Here is a 25,304-nt window from a genome sequence, read left to right as displayed (position 1 = left end):
CAGGAAAGTGAAAGCACAGCAAAATCACACAGGCAGTAGCAGGGATGAGCAGGTCCCCAATCCGGCAGTGACACTAGACCACTTCAGCTGTCTGTTCCCTGGCCAACAGCCAAGCTCCATGTCCCCATATCCCCCATTTCCCACCTGCCCTAACCTTACCTGCAGTAAACCAGGGTTCTGAAACCTTCTCCTTCCAGGCTGCATCCAACATCACCTCCTCCATGGTTGCCTCAAAGTTCAGGATGAACATGATGACAGATCCTCTCTCACAGCGCACGGGGACCACATCCACCAGACAGAGGAAGCACGATCCTGTGGAGGGAACATCATCTTCTCAACTCAACAGTCACTGTGGGAGCAAGGATCACAGTTCTAAATTGGGATGGCTCGCTCCCCTGTGTTCGTGCCAGGCCCTTTCCCAGGCATGTGATGGGAAGTCAATAGAAAATCAGTCAGAGGGCAGCGGTTTCGGTTTAAGGTCAAGGCTTGAAAGGGTCCTGAGGAGGAACGTTATTCCACTCAAAGGGCTTGGAATCGGGTACATACAGTTTGAGGTGGTGGTGGAGGCAGGGACCCTCATCATTTAAGAAATACCCGTGCAGAGAAGGATAGGGACTGGGTGCTGTAACTGTAATTAGTTTAGGTGGGTATTTGAGAGTTAGCATGGAAACAATGATTCCATGCGAGTAACTCCACAACTTCAATCACATTGTTCACCTACGGGAGGTGTGAATGGAGGGCTTCCCTTACAGACATTGCCTGCCCAACCATCAGGGAAAGAGGTACACAAATTGCTTGAGAAGATTAACAGGTCAGGCAATATCTGTGGAGGGAAATGGACAGTCAACATTTCAGGCTGAGATTCTTCATCTAGATTGAAAGACAGAGAGGAGACCGTCAGTGTACAGAAGTACAGGGAAGAGGAGGAGGCCTGCAGGTTACCATTTCCAACCACAGATACTGCTCGAGCCAATGACATCCTCCAGATTTCAACATCTGCACTCCCTGCTGTCTCCACCCTGAGAGGATCGTCTCTTGTCACCATGCAGGTATGGGCACACAGTGACTGACCACCCTCTCCCATCAGAAAACCCAGCACTACAGCAAAGAGTTCATGTTTCCTGTTGCCCCAGAAGCAATCCACAAACAGGATGCAAAGCTGCGCTGAGATGTGGCAATGGAGTTTATCCGGGAAAAGTGTAAAGTGTTTCACTCTGGAAGGTTGAATTTAAAGGCAGAGTACAGTGTAGACAATAGACAGTAAGTGCAGGAGTAGGCCATTCGGCCCTTCTAGCCAGCACCACCATTCACTGTGATCATGGCTGATCATACACAATCGGTACCCCGTTCCTGCCCTCTCCCCATATCCCTTGACCCCGCTATCTATAAGAACTCTATCTAACTCTCTCCTGAATGCATCCAGAGACTTGGCCTCCACTGCCTTTTGGGGCAGAGCATTCCACATATCCACCACTCTCTGGATGAAAAAGTTTTTCCGCATCTCTGTTCTAAATGGCCTACCCCTTATTCTTAAACTGTGGCCTCTAGTTCTGGACTCACCCATCAGCGGAAACATGCTTCCTGCCTCCAGTGTGTCCGATCCCTTAATAATCTTATATGTTTCAATCAGATCCCTTCTCATCCTTCTAAATTCCAGTGTATACAAGCCCAGTCGCTCCAATCTTTCAACATATGACAGTCCCGCCATTCCGAGAATTAACCTTGTGAACCTTCGCTGCACTCCCTCAATAGAAAGAATGTCCTTCCTCAAATTTGGAGACCAAAACTGCACACAATACTCCAGGTGGGGTCTCACCAGGGCCCTGTACAGCTGCAGAAGGACCTCTTTACTTCTATACTCAATTCCTCTTGTTTTAAAAGCCAGCATGACATTAGCTTTCTTCACTGCCTGCCTAGATGGCAAGATTTTTAGAGAATCAGAGGGATCTCGGGGTTCAAGCTTATAGAACTCTCAAAAGCTGCCATACAAATTGATAGGGTGGATCAGAAATTGTATGGTGTGTTGGCCTTCATTAGTTGGGGGATTGAGTTCAAGAGCCATCGTGTAAATTTGCAATACTATAAAACTCAGACCACATTTGGAGTATGGTGTACAGTTCTGGTTGCCATATTATGAGAAAAATGTGGAAACTTTGGAGAGGGTGCAAACGAGATTTACCAGGATGCTGCCTGGAGTAGAGAACATTATGAGGAAACATTGAGCAAACTCAGCCTTTTCTCTTTGGAGCAAAGGAGAATGAGGGGTGACTTGATAGAGGCGTCCTTTTAAAAAGGCATAGGTCGAGTGAACAGTCAGAGATTTTTTTCCTGGGCAGTAAATGCCTAATACAACTTAATTTTAAAGTGATGGAGAGAAACATAGGGGGATATCAGTGGTATTATGCATTTTTTTTACACAGAGCAGTGAGTGCATGGAACACACTGCCAGGGGTGATGGTAGAGTCAGGTAATTTAGGGCCATTTAAGAGACTCTTAGATAGGTACATGGATCAAAGAAAACTGGCAGGCTGCATGGGAGGGAAAGGTTAGATTGATGTCGGATTGGTTAAAGGGTAAGCACAACATTATGGGGCAGAGGGCCTGTATTGCACTGTACTGTATGCACTATGTTCTGTGAGGATGAATATATTGTTAACCAGCTGGAACAAGTTCAACAATCCATACAAGGTCATCAAAGAGATAAAATCACTACCTAGCAGATCTGAACTAAAACCAGACCCACCACCTCTAGAATAAAGGACAAGGGAGAAGAAAAGTAAACACAGGGAAAGACAAAGACGGATTAAGGATGGTCCTTTGTACAAGGGAAATCATAGCTCACCAATCTGAGTGTGTTTTAAAGAGATGACCCAGAAGATCGACAAGGTCAAGGCAGTAGATGTGGTCTACATGGACTTTAACAAAACTTTTAACGAGGTCCGACATGGTCAGCTAGACCCAAGTTTGAGATCACTTGGAATCCTCGATGAGTTAGCCAATTGGCTGGGTGCTAGGGGTTAGAGGGTTAGAGGAGGGTTGTTTTTTTTCCAGATTGTAGGCTGGTGTGCTGCAGGGATCGGTGCTCAGTCCACTGTTGCATGGCATATCAATTAAATATTTATGTACCTATTGACATACAACACAGAATAGGCCCTTCTAGCCCTTTGAGCCTTGCTGTCCGGCAGACCCCGACATAACCCTAACTTAATCACGGGACAATAACCATTACCAATTAACCCATCAAACAGTATGTCTTTGGACTGTGGGAGCAAACTGAAGCACCCGGTGGAAACACGTACAGTCACGGGGAGAACGTAAAAACTCCTCACAGGCAGCAGTGGGAAATGAACCCAGGTCAATGGTACTGTAATGCGCTGTGCTAACCACTATGCTACTGTGCCCTCCCATAGGTACAGGTGCACAGTTTCCTGAAATTGGTGATGCAGGTAGACATGGTGGTAAAGAAGGCATTTGTCAAGCTTGCCTTTATCAGTTAGGGGATGGAATGCAGGATATCATGTTACACGTCTCATGACTGTGACCACATTTAGAATACTGTGTGCGGTTCTTGTCACCAGCTACAAGGAGGATATAACAGAGCCGCAAAGGGTGCAAAAAAGTCACGAGAATGTTACCATGACTGGAGGTTTGAGTTATCAGGAGAGACAGGACAGACTAGGACTGTTTTCCTGGAGCGAATGAGACTGAGTGGTCAAGACCTTCATACGTCATCTTTTCCTTCCTTATGGCTTTGTTAGTTTACTTTTGTTTGGCTTTTAAAGCTTCCCAATCATGTAACTTCCCACTAATTTTTGCCATATTATCTAATAATAATGATAATGCCCTCTCCTTTGCTTTTATGGTGTCTTTGACTTCCCTTGTGTCACCCTACCTTAAGAATGTTACATCTTCTTTGGGATGTATCTATCTCGTGCCTTCCAAATTGCTCCCAGAAACTCCAGCCATTGCTGCTCTACTATCATCCCTGCTAGTGTCCCCTTCCAATCAACTTTGGCTAGTTCCCCTCTCATGCCTCTATTAATCCCTTTTCTCCACTGTAAAACCAGTACAGTACATCTGACTTTAGCTTCTCCCTCTCAAATTGCAGGATAATCAGTGTCTCCTAATCATTCCTTTATCTTAAGCACCCTAATCAAATCCGGTTCCTTATACAACACCCAATCCAGAATAACCAATCCCCTAGTGGGCTCAACCACAAACTACTCTAAAGAGCCATCTCTTAGGCATTCTACAAATTCTCTCTCTTGAAATCTAAAGTCAGCACCAACCTGATTTTCCCAGACTACCTACATATTGAAATCCCCCATGACTTTGCCCTTTTGTCATGCATTTTCTATCTCCGGTTGTAATTTGTAATCGGTTTGGAGGCCTACATATATCTCCCATCAGGGTCTTTTTACCTTTGCAGTTCCTTAACTCTACCTACAACGATACTACATCTTTTGATCCTATGTTGCCTCTTTCTATGGATTTGATTTCATCTTTTTACCAACAGAGCCACCCATCCTTTCTGTCTACATTCCTGTCCTTTTGATACAATGTACTTCCTTGAATGTTAAGCTTCCAACTATAATCTTCTTTCAGCCATGACTTAGTGATGCCCACATCATACCTGCCAATCTCCAAATGTAGGACAAAATCATCTACCTTATTCAATATACTGTGTGCATTCAAATATTACACCTTCAGTTCTGTTTTCATCACCCTTTTTGATTTTGTCTCCCTGTTACACTGCAACTCAGCCCACTGGCTGCAATTTTGCCCGATCATCAGCCTGTCTTTCCTCACAGTCTCACTACGCACTGCCTCTGCTTTTATACCCACTGCCCCATCCTCAGCCCTATCATTCAGTATCCCATACCCCTGCCAAATTAGTTTAAACCCTCCCCATCAGTTCTAACAAACCTGCCCACGAGGATATTGGTCCCCCTCAAGTCCAGGTGTAACCCATCCCTTTTGTACAGGTCATACTGTTCCTTCCCCAGAAGAGGTCCCAATGATCCAGAAACCTTAGCCCTGCCCCGTGCCAGTTCTTCAACCACGCATTCATCTGCCAAATCACCCTATTCTTACTCTCACTGGCATGTGGTACAGACAGCAGTTCAGAGATTTCTATCCTGGAGGTCCTGCTTTTCAACTTTCTATCTAGCTTCCTAAATTCTCTTTTCAGGACCTCCTCCCTTTTCCTACCCATGTCATTGGTACCAATATGTACTAAGACTTCTGGCTGCTATGATAACAACAACTTTTACTTTTCATACAAACAAGGTAGTTCGAGGTGCTTTACAATGGGATAAAGGTTAAAGGCAAGGTTAAATAAATAGATTTTGAGCTGGTGTTTAAAAGTATCAACCTCGTCTGCATCCCTTTTAGTTGTAGGTATTGAATTCCACAGTTCAGGAAATAGTTAGAAAAAGCAGACATGCACATTTTCTTTTGAGGAAAATAGTTTAAATATTAGAAATTTGCAGAAGGAAACCTGAGAATTTGAGCAGGTTTTTAAGGTGAAAGCGATTCTGTGATGTGCTCCAGTGCCAGACCATTGAGAGCTTTAAAAATAAGTAAGAGAACTTTAATATTAATTCTAAAAGATAGAGGATACCAGAGAAGAGTAGTTAGAACATAAGTGATATGATCCCTCAGTCTAGTTTCAGTTAAAAATTTGGCAGTGGTATTCTGAATAAAATGAAGTTTGTCAATAGATTCCCTTGGAAGGCCACTGAAAGTCTAGTAATCTAGTCTGTTCAACATAAAGCCATGGGTTAGTTTTTCAGCATCATTACATAACAGAAAGAGACGTGCCTTTGCAATATTTATTAAGTGCAGAAATGCTGCTCTGGTCATTTTCTTTCTGTGGTGTTTAAAATTCAAATCTGAATCAAAGATAACACCCAGGCTTTTTACTTCTGATTTCAGAGGGCTCCCAACTTTATCAGTAAGTTTATCTCTATAGTTGCCAAGGGGAGCACATAAGCAACTTTTAAAAGCCATCTAGATAGGCAAAGTTTAGAGGGTTACATGCCAGACATGGGACAATCCTGCTGGACAATACGGTCAGCCTGAAGACACACACGCAACATTTTTGGAAGAGCTTCTTTTTCTCTGCCATCAGATCTCTGAACAGTCCATGAACACTACCTTACTATATTGCTGATTTTTTCACAACATTTTTAAATATTATTTTATTCTAACTGTTGGTAATTCTCTTTGTAAAGTATTGTACTGCTGCAAAACAAACACACATTTCATGGCATAAATCTGATTTTGATTCAGCACCAGTATCCCAAGGTCGCTCAATTTCCACAGGACTTTGAACCAAGTGCCCAAACCACCAGAGAAGCCTCATCCAGAGGTCCTGAGTGAAGGAATTTCCCCTCATCTCAATTCTGAGGGGCGCCTCATCCTAAGCCTGTGGCTAGTCCCACAGTTACAATTACAGTAACACTCTAGGAAAACGTGATATTTACACCAGCTAGTGAGACCTGCTTCTGAAATAAATTTGCCATTTCTATATCTCCTTGTCAGTGGACCTCCAGGACCTGCTTCCTGGACCTCTGAGCAAATGGACACCATGGTGTGCTTCTGGTCCCAGTCATTGCCATGAAACAAATCCCAGCCCTGTTCCAGTGATCTGAATAGTTCCCTTTATTTCTGTTCTCCACCATCTCTCTGCACACACTCACTGTGGTTCCTCAGAACAAAGTGCTGGAGGAACTCAGTGGGTCAGACAGACTCTGTGGGGAGACACGTCCAGATGAGAAGGTTTGGCCTGAAATGTTGATTGTCTATTCCCTCCCACACAGGTGCTACCAGACCTGCTGAGTTCCACCAGCACCTGCTGCCTCCTGTGATAAAGATGAATACCCACCACTGTAGTATCCTTACCCACCTTCTCTGTTCACTCACAGTTCCTGCAACAATCAGTAGCCCTGGAAGTTTGCCTGAATTCTCACCATCTTTCCTGTAGAGCAGCAGCTCCACTTTCTGCCCCTGAGAGCTGTGAAGGGCCTGGGTGATCTGGAGAGTGGCCGATTGCTTGGTCCGTGAGCCATACAGGAAGTCGCAGGTAGCGGGTTTCTGTATAACCTCTGCCCTCGAATACCCACACATCTGGCAAAAGGCATCATTGCAGAAGATGATGGCACAGTTGTTCACCCGAGCATTGCCAATGATGAACTTGCGATCTAGGAGCAAAGGGGAAAGGTTGGAGCCTCAAGTCAACAGTGCAGAGGAGAATGGAGCAGACAGTACACACTTCACCCTGACACTAGTCACCACAAACCTCAATGCATCAACACTCTGGTATCACCAGTGCAGGTAAGAATCCCACTATATGTCATCCTGTACACCATTCCCCACAATTAATTCCACCATACTCCTCCTGTACACCATTGCAGGTAATAATCCCACTATACATCACCATGTACACCATATCCCAGTAATAATCCCACCGTACTCCCTCCTGTACACCATATCCCAGTAATAATCCCACCATAGTCCCTCCTGTACACCATTCCTGAATAATAATCTTACCTTACTCATACCTGTACACCATTCCCCAGTAATAATACAACTGTACTCCCTCCTGTACACCACACCCCAGTAATAATCCCACCATACTCCCTCCTGTACACTACTCCCCAGTAATAATCCCACCGCACTCCCTCCTGTACCCCATTCCTCAGTAATAATCCCACCGTACTCCCTCCTGTACACCATACCACAGTAATTAGCCCACCATACTCCCTCCTGTACACTACTCCCCAGTAATAATCCCACCGTACTCCCTCCTGTACACCATTGGTGGTGATAATCCCACCATACTCCCTCCTGTACCCCATTCCCCAGTAATAATCCCACTGTACTCCCTCCTGTACACCATACCCCAGTAATTATCCCACCATACTCCCTCCTGTACACCATTGGTGGTGATAATCCCACCGTACTCCCTCCTGTACACCATTGCTGGCAATAATCCCACTGTACTCACTCCTGTACACCATTCCTCAGTGATAATCCCACCGTACTCCCTCCTGTACACCATTGCTGGCAATAATCCCACCGTACTCACTCCTGTACACCATTCCTCAGTAATAATCCCACCGTACTCCCTCCTGTACACCATTGGTGGTGATAATCCCACCGTATTCCCTCCTGTACACCATTGGTGGTGATAATTCCACTGTACTCCCTCCTGTACACCATTGCTGGCAATAATCCCACCGTACTCACTCCTGTACACCATTCCTCAGTGATAATCCCACCGTACTCCCTCCTGTATACCATTGCTGGCAATAATCCCACCGTACTCACTCCTGTACACCATTCCTCAGTAATAATCCCACCGTACTCCCTCCTGTACACCATTGCTGGCAATAATCCCACTGTACTCACTCCTGTACACCATTCCTCAGTAATAATCCCACCGTACTCCCTCCTGTACACCATTGCTGGCAATAATCCCACCAAACTCACTCATGTACACCATTCCTCAGTAATAATCCCACCGTACTCCCTCCTGTACACCATTCCTCAGTAATAATACCACTGTACTCACTCCTGTACACCATTGCTGGTGATAATCCCACCGTATTCCCTCCTGTACACCATTGGTGGTGATAATTCCACTGTACTCCCTCCTGTACACCACTGCTGGCAATAATCCCACCGTACTCACTCCTGTACACCATTCCTCAGTAATAATCCCACCGTACTCACTCCTGTACACCATTGCTGGCAATAATCCCACCATACTCACTCCTGTACACCATTCCTCAGTAATAATCCCACCGTACTCCCTCCTGTACACCATTGCTGGCAATAATCCCACCGTACTCACTCCTGTATACCATTCCTCAGTAATAATCCCACCGTACTCACTCCTGAACACCATTCCTCAGTAATAATCCCACTGTACTCACTCCTGTACACCATTGCTGGTGATAATCCCACCGTACTCCCTCCTGTACACCATTGGTGGTGATAATCCCACCATATTCCCTCCTGTACACCATTGGTGGTGATAATTCCACTGTACTCCCTCCTGTACACCACTGCTGGCAATAATCCCACCGTACTCACTCCTGTACACCATTCCTCAGTAATAATCCCACCGTACTCACTCCTGTACACCATTCCTCAGTAATAATCCCACCGTACTCACTCCTGTACACCATTGCTGGCAATAATCCCACCGTACTCACTCCTGTACACCATTCCTCAGTAATAATCCCACCGTACTCCCTCCTGTACACCATTGCTGGCAATAATCCCACTGTACTCCCTGCTATACATCATTGCCTGGTTAAGGACCCCACCTCAACCTTCTACATACCCTCACACAGGTAACAACTTCACCTTACACCATTGCCCTGTTAATGATCCTGCCACACACGTATTCGTGGGCTACAGCCTCACACTAGGGTACACCTGCTCCACCTGCGAACTTCACATGTATTCTGCATTCAACTGCCAGGGCAGCTGGGAGGCTGTGATTCAGCAGAAAAACCTCCACAGATAGGGGGAGATTTGCTCTGTGTCCTCCCTAGGCACTTCGGTAAATCATATCCATACCAACAATTATGCACCTTTAATGTTAACCCCATTAATATTCGAGGTAGTAATGTGGGGGACAGTGAAATAGCAGATGAATTTAAGAAGTATTTTGCATCAGTCTTCACTGTGGAGGACACTAGCAGTATGTCAGAAATTCGGGATTATCAGGGGGCAGAGGTGAGCGTAGTTGCCATTGCCAAGGAGAAGGTGGTTGGAAAGTGAAAGGTCTGAAGGTAGATAGGTCACCTGGATGAGATGGAATACACCCCAGGGTTCTGAAAGAGGGAGCTGAAGAGACTGTGGAGGCAACAGTAATGATCATTCAAGAATCACTAGATTATGGAATGGTTCAGCTGACAAGAAAAACTGAAAATGTCACTCCACTCTTTGAGAAGAAAGGGAGGCAGAAGAAAGGAGATCACAAGCCGGTTAGCCTGACTTCTGTGGTTGAGAATATATTGCTGTCCACTATTAAGGGCGAGGTTTCTAAGTTCTTGAGGCACATGATAAAGTAGGCCAAAGTCAGCAAGGCTTCCTTAAGGGGATAATAAAGTAGGTTTTCAAAGTTTGCAGAGAGATTTAGTCCAGTTAGAAGAGTGGGCTGAATGATGGCAGATGGAGTTTAATGCTGATAAGTGTGAGGTGCTACATTTTGGAAGGAATAATCCAAATAGGACATACATGGTAAATGGTAGGGCATTGAAGAATGCAGTAGAAAAGAGTGATCTAGGAATAATGTTGCATAGTTCCCTGAAGGTGGAATCTCATGTGGATAGGGTGGTGAAGAAGGCTTTTGGTATGTTGGCCTTAATAAATCACAGCATTGAGTATAGGAGGTGGGATGTAATGTTAAAATTGTGAGGCTGAATTTGGAGTATTGTGTACAGTCCTGGTCACCAATTATAGGAAAGATGTCAACAAAATAGAGTACAGAGAAGATTTACTAAAATGTTACCTGGGTTTCAGCACCTAAGTTACAGGGAAAGGTTGAACAAGTTAGGTCTTTATTCTTTGGAGCTTAGAAGGTCGAGGGGGGACTTGATAGAGGTATTTAAAATTATGAGGGGGATAGATAGAGTTGACGTGGATAGGTTTTTTCCATTGAGAGTAGGGGAGATTCAAACAAGAGGACATGAGTTGAGAGTTAGGGGGCAAAAGTTTAAGGGTAACACGAGGAGGAATTTCTTTACTCAGAGAGTGGTAGCTGTGTGGAATGAGCTTCCAGTAGAAGTGGTAGAGGCAGGTTCAAATATTGTCATTTAAAGTAAAATTGGAAAGGAAAGGAATGGAGGGTTATGGGCTGAGTGCGGGTCAGTGGGACTAGGTGAGAGTAAGCGTTCGGCACGGACTAGAAGGGCCCAGAATGCCTGCTACCATGCTGTAATTGTTGTATAGTTTATGTGCCCGATCTGTAAGAATCCTATGAGGAAATAACAGGCAAGACGTTTACTTGGATTTTTATGAAGGCCTTTGACAAGATGCCACACATGAGTCTGCTTAACAAGAACACATGTGTTTGCAGGAAAGATTTGCAGGCCAGCATAGAGGCAGGGAGGAAGCAATGGGACAGGAAGGAGGGAGCAATGGGATAGGAAGGAGTGAGTGTGGAATGGGATAGTAGGAGGGAGGGAGTGTGCGATGGGACGTTATGGAGGGAGTGTGCGATGGGACGTTATGGAGGGTGGGAGTGTGCGATGGGACATTATGGAGGGAGGGAGTGTGCGATGGGATGGTATGGAGGGAGGGAGTGTGCGATGGTACGGTATGGAGGGAGGGAGTGTGCGATGGGACGGTATGGAGGGAGTGTGTGATGGACGGTATGAAGGAGTGTGTGATGGGAGGGTATAGAGGGAGTGTGCGATGGGACGTTATGGAGGGTGGGAGTGTGCGATGGGACGGTATGGAGGGAGTGTGAAATGGGACGGTATGGAGGGAGTGTGTAATGGGATGGTATGAAGGGAGTGTGTAATGGGACGGTATGGAGGGAGGGAGTGATTGATGGACGGTATGGAGGAGGTGTGTGGTGGACGGGATGGAGGGAGTGTGTAATGGGAGTGTGTGATGGGAAGGTATGGAGGGAGGGAGTGTGTGATGGGAAGGTATGGAGGGAGGGAGTGTGTGATGGGACGGTATGGAGGGAAGGAGTGTGTGATGGGACAGAATGGAGGGAGTGTGTGATGGGACAGAATGGAGGGAGTGTGTGATGGGACAGAATGGAGGGAGTGTGTGATGGGACAGAATGGAGGGAGTGTGTGATGGGACAGAATGGAGGGAGTGTGTGATGGGACAGAATGGAGGGAGTGTGTGATGGGACAGAATGGAGGGAGTGTGTGATGGGACGGTATGGAGGGAGGGAGTGTGTGTTGGGACGGTATGGAGGGAGTGTGTTATGGACGGTATGGAGGGAGGGAGTGTGTGATGGGACGGTATGGAGGGAAAGAGTGTGTGATGGGACGGTATGGAGGTTGGGAGTGTGTGTTGGGACAGTATGGAGGGAGGGAGTGTGTGATGGGACGGTATGGAGGGAGGGAGTGTGTGATGGGACGGTATGGAGGGAGGGAGTGTGTGATTGTCGGTACGGAGGGAGGGAGTGTGTGATGGACGGTACGGAGGGAGGGAGTGTGTGATGGACGGTACGGAGGGAGGGAGTGTGTGATGGACGGTACGGAGGGAGGGAGTGTGTGATGGACGGTACGGAGGGAGGGAGTGTGTGATGGACGGTACGGAGGGAGGGAGTGTGTGATGGACGATATGGAGAGAGGGAGTGCATGATGGATGGAATGGGGGGAGGGAGTGATGGACAGTATGGAAGGAGTGTGTAATGAGTCGGTATGGAGTGAGTGTGTAATGGGACGTTATGGAGGGTGGGACTGTGTGATGGGACGGGATGGAGGGAGTGTGTAATGGGACGGTATGGAGGGAGTGTGTGATGGTCGGTACGGAGGGAGCGTGTGAACGAACTGTATGGAGGTAGGGAGTGTGTGATGGGAAGGTATGGAGGGAGTGTGTGATGGACAGTATGGAGGGAGTGTGTGATGGACAGTATGGAGGGAGTGTGTAATTGGGACGGTATGGAGGGAGGGAGTGTGTGATGGGAAGGTATGGAGAGAGGGAGTGCATGATGGATGGAATGGGGAGGGAGTGATGGACAGTATGGAGGGAGTGTGTGATGGACAGTATGGAGGGAGTGTGTAATTGGGACGGTATGGAGGGAGGGAGTGTGTGATGGGAAGGTATGGAGAGAGGGAGTGCATGATGGATGGAATGGGGAGGGAGTGATGGACAGTGTGGAGGGAGTGAGTGTGTGATGTGCAGTATTGAGTGGTGTGGAGTGGTAGAGACGGTGGAGGGGGCTTACAGTGCTGTGTCTGGCATTTAAAGACTGATCCCTCTCCTGCTCCAACTCCCTGATGGTAAGTGACGCGCTGTCACTGAAGCGTGTCAGACAGCGATATCTGAGAGTAGGGTTTGAATGTCGCCCCTTCCCCAAGGGCACTCAGCACAATCTCCTCTACGACCTTGTTAAAATATTTACTGCACTCCTACATGTGTCTGCAGAGTGGCCCGGAGTGGCAGCTGCATTATTCAGCAGCTTCCTTCAGCTCAGTCACACCGCAAGAGCACAGGGAGCTCCTGCTCTCACATCCGAGCACGGGGGAGTGGGGAAGGGTGCAAGGTGGCTATACAGGCACAGACCATGTTGGGAAGGGGAGGGACGGAAGGAGTGGTCATGGCGAGGGCAAACAGAGGGGTCAGACATCTTAAGATGGCGGGGAGGGGCAGGCACAGGGGTCAGAGAGAGGGGAGGGGCAGATCCGCGGGTTTGGATCATTGGGTCCTGTGGAATCCAGGGAGATCCAGTTAAGTAGATTCAGAATTGGCTGAGAGGTAGGAAAGAGAGTGTGGCGGTGAAGGTTGTTTCTCAGAATGGAGACCATGACTTGTGGTGTGCTTCAGGGGCAGTGCTCAGACCTTTCTTTGCATAAATGAATTGGGTGCAAGGCTCAGTCTGTAAACTTGTGGATGGCATGAAATTAGGAGGTCTTGTTGACAGTGATCATGGATTACACGGGGATCCTGAAAAATTGGGCAAATGGATTTAGACACAGGTAAGTGTGAGCTGATGAATTTTGGAAAGTCGAACCAGTGTAGGACACACTGTGAATGGAAGAGCACTGGGGAGTGTATTGGAACAGATGGACTGAGGACTACTTGTACATGGCTGATTGATAGAACCAGACTACAGCGCACAGTGAGGACTGCCGAGCGCATCATTGGAGCCTCCCTGCCCTCTATTGTGGACCTGTACTCTTCCAGGTTGAAGAAGAGGGCGGGGAACATCATAAAGGACTCCTTCCATCCTGCGCATGGACTGTTTGAACTGCCTCCGTCTGGTTGGCGCTTCAGATCCCTCCAGACTAAGACTAATAGGCACTGGAGGTTTTTTCCCTACTGCGGTCACTTTGCTGAACAGTTAACTGCCAGTTAACTGTCGACTAACTATTACTTGGATTGCACTACTTGTATGTATAATCTATATTTTCATTTATATTTATCATTATTATTGTTATGAGCAAAGAGACAACATCTGCCGGAAGTAAATTCCTTGTATGTACACAGGTACTTGGCGATTAAAGTCCGATTCTGATTCCGATTACAGGCAGACAGGGTGGTGAAAAGGGTATTTAGCACACTGGCTTTCGGCAGACAGGGCACTTAGTACAGGACCTGGGACATTATGATGCAATTGTACGGTCATCAGCGAGGCCACACTTGGAGTGCTTTGGTCACCCTGTTATAGGAAAGCTGTACTTAAACTGGAAATAGTGTAGAGAAGATTCATGAGGATGTTGCCCAGACTGGAGGACCTGAGTTTTCGGGAGACGATGGCCAAGCATGGTCATTTAAAGATAAAGATAATGATTAGCTGTGTTTGTCACATACAGTGAAATGTGTCATTTGAATCAGTTAGAGGATGCCCTGGGGGTGGCAGAGCTTAAAGAGATCTGGGCCGAATGCAGGGGATTGGGACTAGCTGCATGGGCAGCATGTAGTTAGCATGGCCTGGTTGGGCTGAAGGGCCTGCACAGCTCTACAACTCCAGGTTTATAAAATCGATAAGGTGAGTGGCCCAGAGTTAGGAGAGCCAAAAACAAAGAACACAGATCTAAGATAAGAAGGGTTAAAGGAGAGGAGAGGGGCAAGGTTTTCACACAGAGGGTGGTGGATATATGGGACGAACTGCCAGAGGAAGTGGTAGAGGCAGGCACATTAAAAACAACACTTGGACAGGAGAGAGACTGGTATGACAAGTGAGTTTGTCTTGCACGGGCATTTTGTTCAGCACAGACAGACTGGGCTGAAAGGACTGCCTTCAGAGCTGTAGCTTTGACACTCTTTCTCCTCTCTTTTGTCTCTTTCTATCCCATGCTCCCACCTCCCACTCTCCCTCTCCCCCAACCCCGCCCCTCACTTTACTCTCTGCCACCCCCCCCCACCCCTTCCTCCCACACAAACTGACGCAGATAATCAGTCCTGGAGCGCGGAGTTGGCCTCTCCTCAACCTCCAACCATACTCTTCGTGTTTACCAGAGATCTGTACTGTGTTCGTGGAGACTCTATCCATCCCCCTCCGTCAGCCTCTCCGGCTCCGGCCACGCTCTGCCCGAGTCCGCCACGATTCAGAACTGTTCTTTCTGCTCAACTCCCTCCTGTCCTCTCTCCCTCTCTCCATTTTCTATTCCTGTCTGAAAAGCCATTTCTTACCGTTTTCCCCACCCCTGACTGTGTAAACTCTTACTGTCTCTCCCCCACCATTCCCAGTCTCTCTCTCTCTGTAACTTTCTTTGCCCAGTATTAACTTTCTCTCCTCCCTGTCTGGAGTTCGTTAACTCTCTCTCCCACATATCGCCTGCCTCTCCCTTTTCCCCTGACCACTCAGTCTGGCGGACACTTACTCCGACACTCCAGCCGACGGATAATGGTGTCCAGGAATGTGTTCTGAGGAGCAACATGACCTCTCCGGATTGGCATCGTCTGTGCGAGGTTCCAGAGCCAGCTTGGGCAGAGCAGTGGAAAAAGAGAGAGTCACGGGCCGTCTCGGTGTGAGCCAGGAGGCACAGGTGGATCCCAGAAGCAATGAGATGTTCGGCACAGCACCTGTTATGAGGGCCGATGATTTTACAGATGGAGCATGGCCCAGACGGAGAGAGAGCCCTTCTGCAGACACAACGAGAAAATAATAAGTTCAATCACACCCTGGTAAACACGCCAAACGACTGACCCAGACACGGATTCTCAAAGTGCGAGTGGGGAGCGGGGAAACAGGAACTACACACAGAGCCTCGCCGGGGGAAAGGTCTCGCACACGGGACCCTCGCCGGAGGGGGGAGAGTGAAGGTCCCATACACGGGACCATCACCGGGGGTGGGTCAGTCGCATTCGCACACTGGCTCTCTATGTTAATGATGATTTCGGGGACACTGGGCGCCGGATTGGGCACCCACGTTGTCCTTTTGCCTGTTGCTTCCCCAATTACGGACCGTGGGATCTCTCTAACTCTCTCACTGACTCACCACATGCTTTACCTGACTGAAATACCAAAAAACAACATTCATCCACTGAAGGAGATCTAGGATACCACCCCGCTCCCTCCGTCCCGCAGCGCTCCACCTGTCACCCACTGGCTCCGAGTCCCACTTCCTCTCCCGGAATCTGCGGCTTAGCTCGGTCTGACGAGCGGGAGGTCCGGGGGCGGGGCGGTTAACCCCTCGGTGCCCGGTGAGGAGAGGGGGAGCGTGCAGTAAGAGACCATTCAGTCCAGACTCTACCCCAGACTAACCCCGCTTCAAGGGTCCATGTCTCTGATGGTCTGGGGTCAGCGACTGGGGTATCTGTCTCTCTGGGGGCACATCTCCCCTCTACTGACCATTTTAAAACACCATCCCCGGTCTTTGACCCTCATCTTAGCCCAATTTACCCCTCTATGTTCCAGAGTAAAAGTCCTGGGCCCCTCCCGTCTTTCCCCCAGTTATAAATTTCTATGCCTGGTCACCTCCTGGTGAATCTTTGCACCCTCTCCACTGTAGTCACCTCCTCCCCTCAGGCAACAATCAAACTGCTGGAGGAATTTGGAGGTGGGGTGGGGGTCTTTGGGGGACCTCTCAGACTCAGACTCTGCCTCAGCATGGAAGGCTGTTTGGTGCCCGGGTGGTGAGGGAGGAGGTGTGAGGACATTGTGACACACCTGTAGTTATAGGGGAAAGTATCACAGGACGGGGAGTCAGGGATGAGCAGACCATAGAGTCACAGAGAGAGTGGTCCCTGCTGTCAGCAGAAAGGAGGCAAGATGTGACTGGTGCATTCTTAGAGTTACAGAGCCCTACGGCACAGAAAGAGGCCCTTCAGCCCACTGGTCCATGCTAACCAAGATGCCTACTGAGCTAGTCCCATTTGCCAGTATTAGGCACATATCCCCATAAACCTTTCCTATCAGTGTCCAGATGTCTGTTAAATGTTGTTGTTCTTGCCTCGACCACTTTTTCTGGCAGCTCGTTTCACATGCCTGCAACCCTCTGTGTGAAAAACTTGTCTCTAAGGTCCCATTTAAATCACTCACCTTTTATCTTAAACACATGTCCTCTAGATTTGGACTCCCCTACTGTGAGCATTCATCTTATCTACATGCCCCATGATTTTATAAATCTCTAAAAGGTCACTTCTCTGCTTCCTTCGCTCCAGGAAAATCAGTCCTTGCCTGGACAGTCTCTCATAACTCAAGCCTTCCAGTCCTGGTAACATTCTCTTGTATCTCCTCTGCACCCCTTCCTGCTGACTCAGAGCACAGCAGAGATGGTGGACCATGGTCAGGGTCCAACAGTGGCCACAGCAGTGGGACATCCTAAGCTGCGAACAAAGCCCCCCGCCAAGTCCCGACATCCAGGGGACTGGTCACCTCTTTGACCTGCCTAACAAACTCCCAGAACATGCCCACTGACTCCAAGCTTCACCTGTGCCCACCTTCATCTGGGACATATCCCATGGGTGCGTGAGGTCAATCCCTCCAAAGGATTTCTGTGGCCAGGGAACAGGCACTTGCACATATTGCTGGACATGACACCCAGTGGCACTGAGCCACAGAAACCAGGGCACCCAGCAAGGGCTCGGACCATCTCCTTCTATGCCCTGCCTGTGTATGTGTATGTCAAGTCTCAGAGACTTCCTCTGGCAGTGGGTTCCAGGTATTTCCCAGTCTGTGTGTAACCTATTCACCCTCAGATTCCCCTCAAACTCCTTCCCCTCAGCCAAGACTTATGTAACACCACTACTTCGGAGAAAGACACCCTTCACACTCCTGACTTACTGATGGTGGAAAGAAAGAATGAGGAAGAACAAGAATGAGGAGAAAGAAAAAATCAGAAAGGGAAAAGGAACAAAAGAGAAAGTGATTTAAGAGAGACAGAGAGGGGGAGAGGAGTGAGGAGAGAGAGATGGGGAAGAAAGGGTAACAGTAGAGAAATGCGAGAGAGAGAGAGATCAAGGGGAAAGGGTGGAAAGAGGGGTGGGGAGAGAGAGAGAGAGAGATTAAGAATATTCTCCCCTCAGAAAGAAAGGTAGAGTTTGCAGCCTGTCAGCTGCTCAGGAACTTTATTTGACTAGATCCTGGTGAATTATGACCCCTCACCTGGTACCTAGTACAGAACATGGGGCAGAATGACCTCTGTATCCAGAGACAATTCCTGTTCATGAGTTGTTGGGTATAGGGTTGCTGGGTCATTGCTGCACCTTGGCTTGTAATTGACTGGAAAGAGGGTGAAATTTGGGATTGGATGGGGAGAGAACCAGGCTCAGGATTGGGCGAGGCTGGGGATTGGCTGGAGAGATGCCAAAGCTAGGATTGGCTGGATAGAGGGCAAGGCTAGGAATTGGGTAGAGACCAGGTGAGGTATAGGATTGACCTGGACCCTACTGAGACACTGAACACTGAACTTCTGCCTCTGAATGATGAGGCTTCAGGGTTCCACGTGACGTTTCCTGTACTTGAGATGTTCAGTTCTATGAAGAAGTGACTGAAAGGTTTGACAAGGGCAGGGTAGCAGGTGTACAAGGTCCCACATGGTCAGCTGGTCTGGAAGGTGAGATCACATGGAATCCAGGGTTGGCTAGTTAGCTGGGTACAAAATTGGCTCATTGATAGGGGTCAGGGAGTTATTGTAGGGTTGTTGTTTAGACTGGAGGCCAATAACCAGCAGTGTGACACAGGTGTCAGTGCTGGGTCCCCTGTTGTTTGTCATTTATATTAATGATTCGGATGAAATGTAATTTGGGTCCAGATGATGCAGTGGACATTGTAGAAGGTTGTCCATGTCTACAAGACCTTGACCAACTGGGAATGCAGGCAAAGGAATGGGTGATGGAATTTGGTTTGAAGTGAAGCATTTTGTAAAACTGGGTCAGGGCCTTCATAGTGAATGACAGGGCTGTGGAGATTGTTGTAGAACAGAGAGACCAAGGGGTACAGGTATATGGTCCCTAAAAGTGATGACATAGGCTAGCGAAGATAATGTATGGTACACTTGGTCAGGACAATCAGAAGAAGAGCTGGGATGTTATGTTACAGCTGTACAAGTTAACAATGAGATCACACTTGGAGAATTGTGTGCAGCTCTGGTCACCCAGCAATAGGAAGGATGTCATTTTCTGGAAAGAATGCAGAAACGTTTCACAACAATGTTGGCACAACTGGAGCGCTTCAGTTATAAGGGGAAACTGGATGGGCTGGGACTATTTTCCCTGGAGAGAGGGAGGCTGAGGGGTGACATTCTAGAGGTTTAGAAAACCGTAGGGGTGGGGAGTAGATAAGGCAAATGGGGGTATAAAACTTGAAGGCACAGGATTAAGATGAGAGGGGAAAGATTTAGAATAGATCTAAGGGGCAAGTTTTTCACACAGAGGGTCTTGGGGAAGTGGAATCAGCTGTCAGAGGAAGTGGTAGAGGCAGGTACAATATAATAATATTTTAAAAACATCTGGACAGGTACAAGGTTTAGATGAAATTGGGCCGTAGGGACAAAAGGGACCAGGCAGCGTGGTAGGCATGGATGGGTTGGGCTAGAGAACTCCATGACTCTGCAACATAGCCAGAGAGCATGGGTTCATGGTGAGAGAGAAGAGGCTTGGAGGGGACCTGGGGAGGAGCATCTCTCCACACCCCCACTCCTCCCCTAGGGAGGTTGAGTCTGGAACGCATTTAGGAAAAAGCAGGCCCAGCATTTGAATCGCCATGGCAGGGGAGGGTGTAGAGCAGGTGTAGGTGGGAGCTCTGTGGCCAGCATGGAATGTTTCCATGCTGTGTAATTCTATCAAATCCTGGATCCTCACTCCCTCCCCACGTGTTTGCTGGGACCCTCTTTCTACTGTGGGAGGGGTGATGCTGAGGGAGCTTCACACCTCATGAGAATGGTACTGAGGGAGGTCTTGACCTTTACCCAAGACCCATCACTGTGTGGCTCCGGTGACAATGCCAACTCTGTATCTGTGAGGATGGCAGATTGGATAGTGCTGCTGTTGGGTTGTTGGATCAGAAGTGAATCAGAATCAGGTTTATAATCTCCGGCACGTGTCATGAAATTTGTGAAGTGAGTCATCCGTTTCCCTCAGAGAGCCCCAGGAAGCCTCTAGATTTGGGCTTTGGGCTTTGGGCTTTCTGTGCCGAGCAGCTGTGGGATCGGACTGTGCCTGGAACAGCTGGCAGATGTTGATTACAGCTTGTCACCGAGCACCTAAGCCATGATCCTTCCTGGAATGCCAGTGATCACTCAGAGACAATCCGCGGATTAGAGCTTGCAGATGCTGATCCCCATGTCACCCTCAGGGTCACAGGTCCGCACTCCTCAGGGTCACCTTGTCCCGCGGACCAGATGGAGCAGCTCTGGGTCCCCAGACCTGGGCACATGGCTCCAGTTCTCCAGCGGTCCAGCGGTTCACCAGAACACCCCCCCCCCCCCCCCCCACAAGTCTGATCATCTCCCTCACAGTCAATGAACAAATCAGAATCAGGTTTACTATCATTAACATATGATGTGAAATTTGTCATTCTGCAGCATTAGAACAGTACAAAGATATTAAAACTGCTATAAATTATAAAAATAAACCATGCAAAAAAGGGAATAGTGAGGTAGTGTTCACAGACATTCAGAAATCTGACTTGCAAAAGGAGGGAACTGTTCCTAAAATGCTGAGTGTGGGTCTTCAGGCTTTTTTACCTCCTCCCCCCCCCCCCCCACCAATGGTCGTAACCTGAAGAGAGCACGTCCCAGGTGACAAAGGTCCATAATGTTGACATGACCTTCTTGCAGATGCTCTCAATGGTGGGGGAGGTTTCAAAGTTCAAAGTATATTTATTGTCAAAGTATATATACTTTATACAATCATGAGATTTGTCTTCTTACAGGCAGGTATAAAAAAACCCAATACAACCCATTAAAACAAATGAAGACCTTCAAATACCCAATGTGTGTGTGGCGGGGAGGGGGGCGGTTCTTTCGTACAAACAATAAACAACAAATAACAATCAGAACTGAAGTTCACGGGAGTGAGTCCACAGCCGATTCAGAAACTTGGAAATCACAGTTCTGTGCAGAGAAGAGTAAACCTCACAGAGTCCGTCCATCGCCTCCAGCCCTGATGCCCTGACCTTTTCAATCTGGCCCGGTGCCTAAATCATCTAAACCTTGGGTCATTCCTTGGTCTCGGACCCCGGCCCTGCTGCTTTGACATGCTCTTGAGTCTGAGCCCTGTTACCTCAACTCTGCCCGTACCCGACCTTTCCCGTGGTGGAGCTGGCTGGGCCTACAACCCTCTGCAGCATCTTGTGATCCTGTCATTGGAGCCTCCATACCAGGCACTGGTACAACCAGTCAGAATGCTGTCCACTGTAGAAATTTGCAAGTCTTTGTTGACATGCCAGATCTCCTCAGACTCCTAATGAAGTACAGCCACCGATGTGATTTTTACATGTTTGCTTCAGCATTCATCATCTGAGATGTTGACATCCAGGAATTTAAGCTGCTCACTCTTTCCACCACCGACTCCTCAATGACGACTGGTGTGTGCTCCGCTGACCTCCCTTCCTGAAGACCACATTAATCCCTTGGTCTTGCTGAAATTGAGTGCTAGGTTGTTGTTGCAAAACCACTCAACCAGCGATTTATTTTGCTCCTGAACTTCTTGTAGCCATCTGAGATTCTGCCAACAACATTGGTATAACTGGCATATTTATAGATGGCATTTGAACTGTGCCTAGCCACATAGTCATGAGTGTAGAGAGAGTAGAGCAGTGGGCTAAGCATGCATCCTTGAGGAGTATCTCACTACCTTTTCTCTTTATCCATCCCTCAGCGTCTAAGTCATTGTGCTTCACCCTGAGAGGAACACACTGGCCTTGAACTCTCACTACATCACATCTGAATCTTCCCCACAGCGCAGATGTGGACCTACACCAGATGCCCAGGATACCTTTGCCCACTGGCACAAGAGTCTCTGCATTCACTGACCAGCAGCAGAAGTGAAGCTGTGAAGCTGTCTTGGTGGGACACCATCTTCTGCTCCATCACCTCCGCTCCTCCCCAACTCCTCCTTCCTCTCCTTTCCTTCTCCATTTCTCCCTCCTCCACTCCTTCCTCTCCAGCTCTTCCCTCTTCTCCCTCCTTCCTCCCTACTCCTTCCATCTTTCTCCCACCTCTCCCTTCCCAAACCTCCTCCTTCCGCCACTCCACCCTCCTCCCTTTCCCTTCTCAACCCACCCTTCTTCCAGTCCCTCTTCCTTCCTCCCACACCCTCTTCCCTCCTCCACTCCTCCCTTCTCTCCCTCCCTCTTCTCTCCTCACTCTCCCTCCTACCTCCCCCTCCTCTCTCTTCCTTCCACCCCCTCCACTCCTTCATCCCTCCTCTCTTTCCCTCCACTCCCCTATCTGCCTACCACCTCTTTACACTGAGAATCTCCTCTCTATCCTTCAGTTTAGATCTAGAGTCTCGACTCAAGATACTGGCTGTGAATCTCCCCCCACAGATGCTGCCCAACCTGCTGAGTTCCTCAGGCAGTTCAGATTCCAGCATCTGCAGAGTGCTGCACACTACACAGAGCTTGTGGTGAACATGGAGTTCCCATTGTCTGTCTCCAGGGCTACCCGTAAACAGAACCCAGAGCCGGGGCGTGGGGTGTATATACAGGCGGGGAGGTTTGGTAAGGAGGGATGAAGAGAGGAGAGTGCGGACAGGGGAGGGGGATTGTGAATGACAGGGAGATGGATCTGGTATGGTTAGTGAGGCAGAGTTGATTTTGGGGAAGCTATGGGTGCGAAAGAAAGACCCAGGGAGGGAGTATCTGGTGGGTGGATGAGGACAGCAGAGGGGTTTGGGTTGAGTTTAGCAGGGGCACTCCCACTGATCACATACAGCCTTTCACACAGAAATTTCAATTCCCCTCTCAGATCGACAGAGAGATTTGGAACAGCGGCAACCAACCAACAGAGAGCACTAACTGACCAGCAGGGACCAGTAACTGACCAGCAGCTGAGGGACCTTATAAGTTCACAGTCATGTCCCACAGGTGAGTTGTGCGGGATGGCTGGCCCCGAGGGTACAGATGTGTGGGGAGACTGACCCCCGGGATACAGGTGTGGGGCTGACTCTATCCTCTGTCCCTCAGCACCTACCAACAGCTATGGCATCGTGCACAGCAAGGTGTCGAGGAGATCCTGCAGCTGGAGTCCGAAAGTGCTGGAGAAGATGGCCAGCTCGAGGAGTTCCGACACCACCACAACCTGTTCATCAAGTACGTGCGGATCTTCCAGAAGCTTCAGCTGCTGCAGGACCAACTGGTGCAGCCACAGAAATGGCAGCTGGTGGACAAACTGCTGCAGGCGCTGGCGGGACGGCTGCTGGAACTGCGTCACCAGATGGTGCAGGCAGGCCTCACTGAGTTTCATTACATGGATGACACCCTCCAAGACCTGAAGCTGACCCCCGTGAGTATTCCCGGGAATGGCGCTGTCACTGTGTGTGTGAGGGTGTGATTGTGTGAGAGTGACAGTGTGTGACTGGGTGCATGGGTGTGTGTCTGTGTGAGTGTGAAAGCGAGTGTCACTGTGTGAGGGGGTACGTCACTATGAAGTTGTGTTTGTGTGTGTGGAGGCATCACTGTGAGGATGTGTCTGTGCATGAGTGCGACAGTGTGCATTCTCACACCATTCACACGTGTGTGTCTGCACAGATATGGTTTCTCCAGACACCAGTTGTCCAAGTGCATTGATGTGTGTGCAAAAGGACCTGTGTGTGTAAGGAGCACTGAGTTGGGTGTGTTTGTGCAGAATTCTGCATGAATGAGCACAATGTCTGTGTGTGTGATCTGACTATGTGTAGGAGAGTGTTGGGGGAGCACAAAAAGTGTTTGGGTGTGAGGACACACTCGATGTGTCACCAACCCTACCCCAGTGTTAATGGACAATCTCATCTCTGGGTCTGTAGTTACAATGGGTCAGGAGAGTACCAGCAGCCACACACAATCTGTGAGATTCCCTCAGTGTCCAGCCCTCTTATCAACAACATCTGCAAATTAATTCCCTGAATGTAAACCTACAGTTGGAGTTCAGACTCAAATTCACATCTGAAATTTTGGGCAAAGATAGTCATTAACCTATCAACTCAGAATGATTTGTGGCCCCATCAGAAGGACCCTCTTCTACGGATTCATGTCGAGGGGGGAGTGGGAGGGGAGAGAGGCAGACAGAGTGGAAAAAAGACAAGGAGGGAGGTAGGGCAAGGGATGGGAGGATTGAGATAGGGACAGAGAGTGGAAGGTACCTGGTACTTGGGCCCATGGAGCATGGTAGGTATCATTCTCAGTGCAGACAGACACCAGGACATGTTCAGGAGAGGGGTTAATGTGGGAGCTGAAGTGCTGAATATATAAAACCACTGGAGGACAGCAGAGCTCCACGTATGAGAGCTGGAACCACCAAACAGTCTCACACTCATGCAGGGCACACAGATGTATCACAGTCACACTGGTCTCACAATCACATCACACACACACTGCTCACATAGCCACATCACACTCACTCTGGTCTCACAGCCACATCACACACACACACACACACACACTGGTCTCACAGTCCCATTATACTCACACTGGTCTCAGGGTCACATCACACACACACTGCTCACATAGCCACATCACACACACTCTGGACTCACAGTCACATCACACTCACTCTGGTCTCAGGGTCACGTCATACACACACACACACACACACACACACACACACACACACGTCTCACAGTCACATTACACTCACTCTGGTCTCAGGGTCACACAACACTCTCTGGTCTCACAGTCACATCACACACACTCTGGTCTCAGGGTCACACCACACTCACTCTGGTCTCACAGTCACATCACACTCAACCTGATCTCACAATCACATCACACACACACTGCTCACATAGTCACATTACACTCACTCTGGTCTCACAGCCACTCTCTCTGACTGTTCCCTCACTCTCTCTGACTGATCCCCCCACTCTCTCTGACTCTGTTCCCCCACCCTCAGATGATGCTTCCACTCTCTCTGACTGTTCTCTCACTCTCTCTGACTATGATCCCTCACTGTCTCTGACTGTTCCCCCACTGACTCTGCACCCCCACTCTCTCTGACTTTTCCCTCACT

General features: G+C 48.6%; 2 protein-coding genes across 7 annotated transcripts in view; one reads left to right on the top strand and one right to left on the bottom strand.

Annotated features, from left to right (window-relative positions):
• Positions 1–25,304, bottom strand: part of LOC132398709 (potassium voltage-gated channel subfamily H member 2-like) — a 197,862-nt gene that overhangs the window by 98,569 nt on the left and 73,989 nt on the right. For 3 of the 6 annotated variants that reach the window (XM_059978563.1, XM_059978544.1, XM_059978553.1), the window contains exons 1-3: positions 15,534–15,675; positions 6,975–7,205; positions 160–312 (exon numbers count right to left, since the gene is read on the bottom strand). In XM_059978563.1, the coding sequence (XP_059834546.1) occupies positions 160–312; positions 6,975–7,205; positions 15,534–15,609 (460 nt within the window). In that variant the 5' untranslated portion in view covers positions 15,610–15,675. Of the gene's footprint in view, positions 1–159; positions 313–6,974; positions 7,206–15,533; positions 15,796–25,304 lie in introns of those variants that run through there. The other 3 variants (XM_059978535.1, XM_059978525.1, XM_059978580.1) reach the window with 2 other exon arrangements.
• Positions 15,723–25,304, top strand: part of LOC132405393 (dynein regulatory complex protein 11-like) — a 62,749-nt gene continuing 53,167 nt past the window's right edge. Inside the window, exons 1-3 of the mRNA XM_059990189.1 lie at positions 15,723–15,837; positions 23,067–23,185; positions 23,285–23,603. Of these exons, the coding sequence (XP_059846172.1) occupies positions 23,175–23,185; positions 23,285–23,603 (330 nt within the window). The 5' untranslated portion in view covers positions 15,723–15,837; positions 23,067–23,174. The remainder of the gene's footprint in view (positions 15,838–23,066; positions 23,186–23,284; positions 23,604–25,304) is intronic.

This window comes from Hypanus sabinus, chromosome 1 (assembly GCF_030144855.1).
Source record: "Hypanus sabinus isolate sHypSab1 chromosome 1, sHypSab1.hap1, whole genome shotgun sequence".
In the NCBI taxonomy this organism is placed as follows: Eukaryota; Metazoa; Chordata; class Chondrichthyes; order Myliobatiformes; family Dasyatidae; genus Hypanus; species Hypanus sabinus.
The sequence above is the reverse complement of the archived record's forward strand: the minus strand, read 5'-3'. Positions and strand labels throughout refer to the sequence as shown.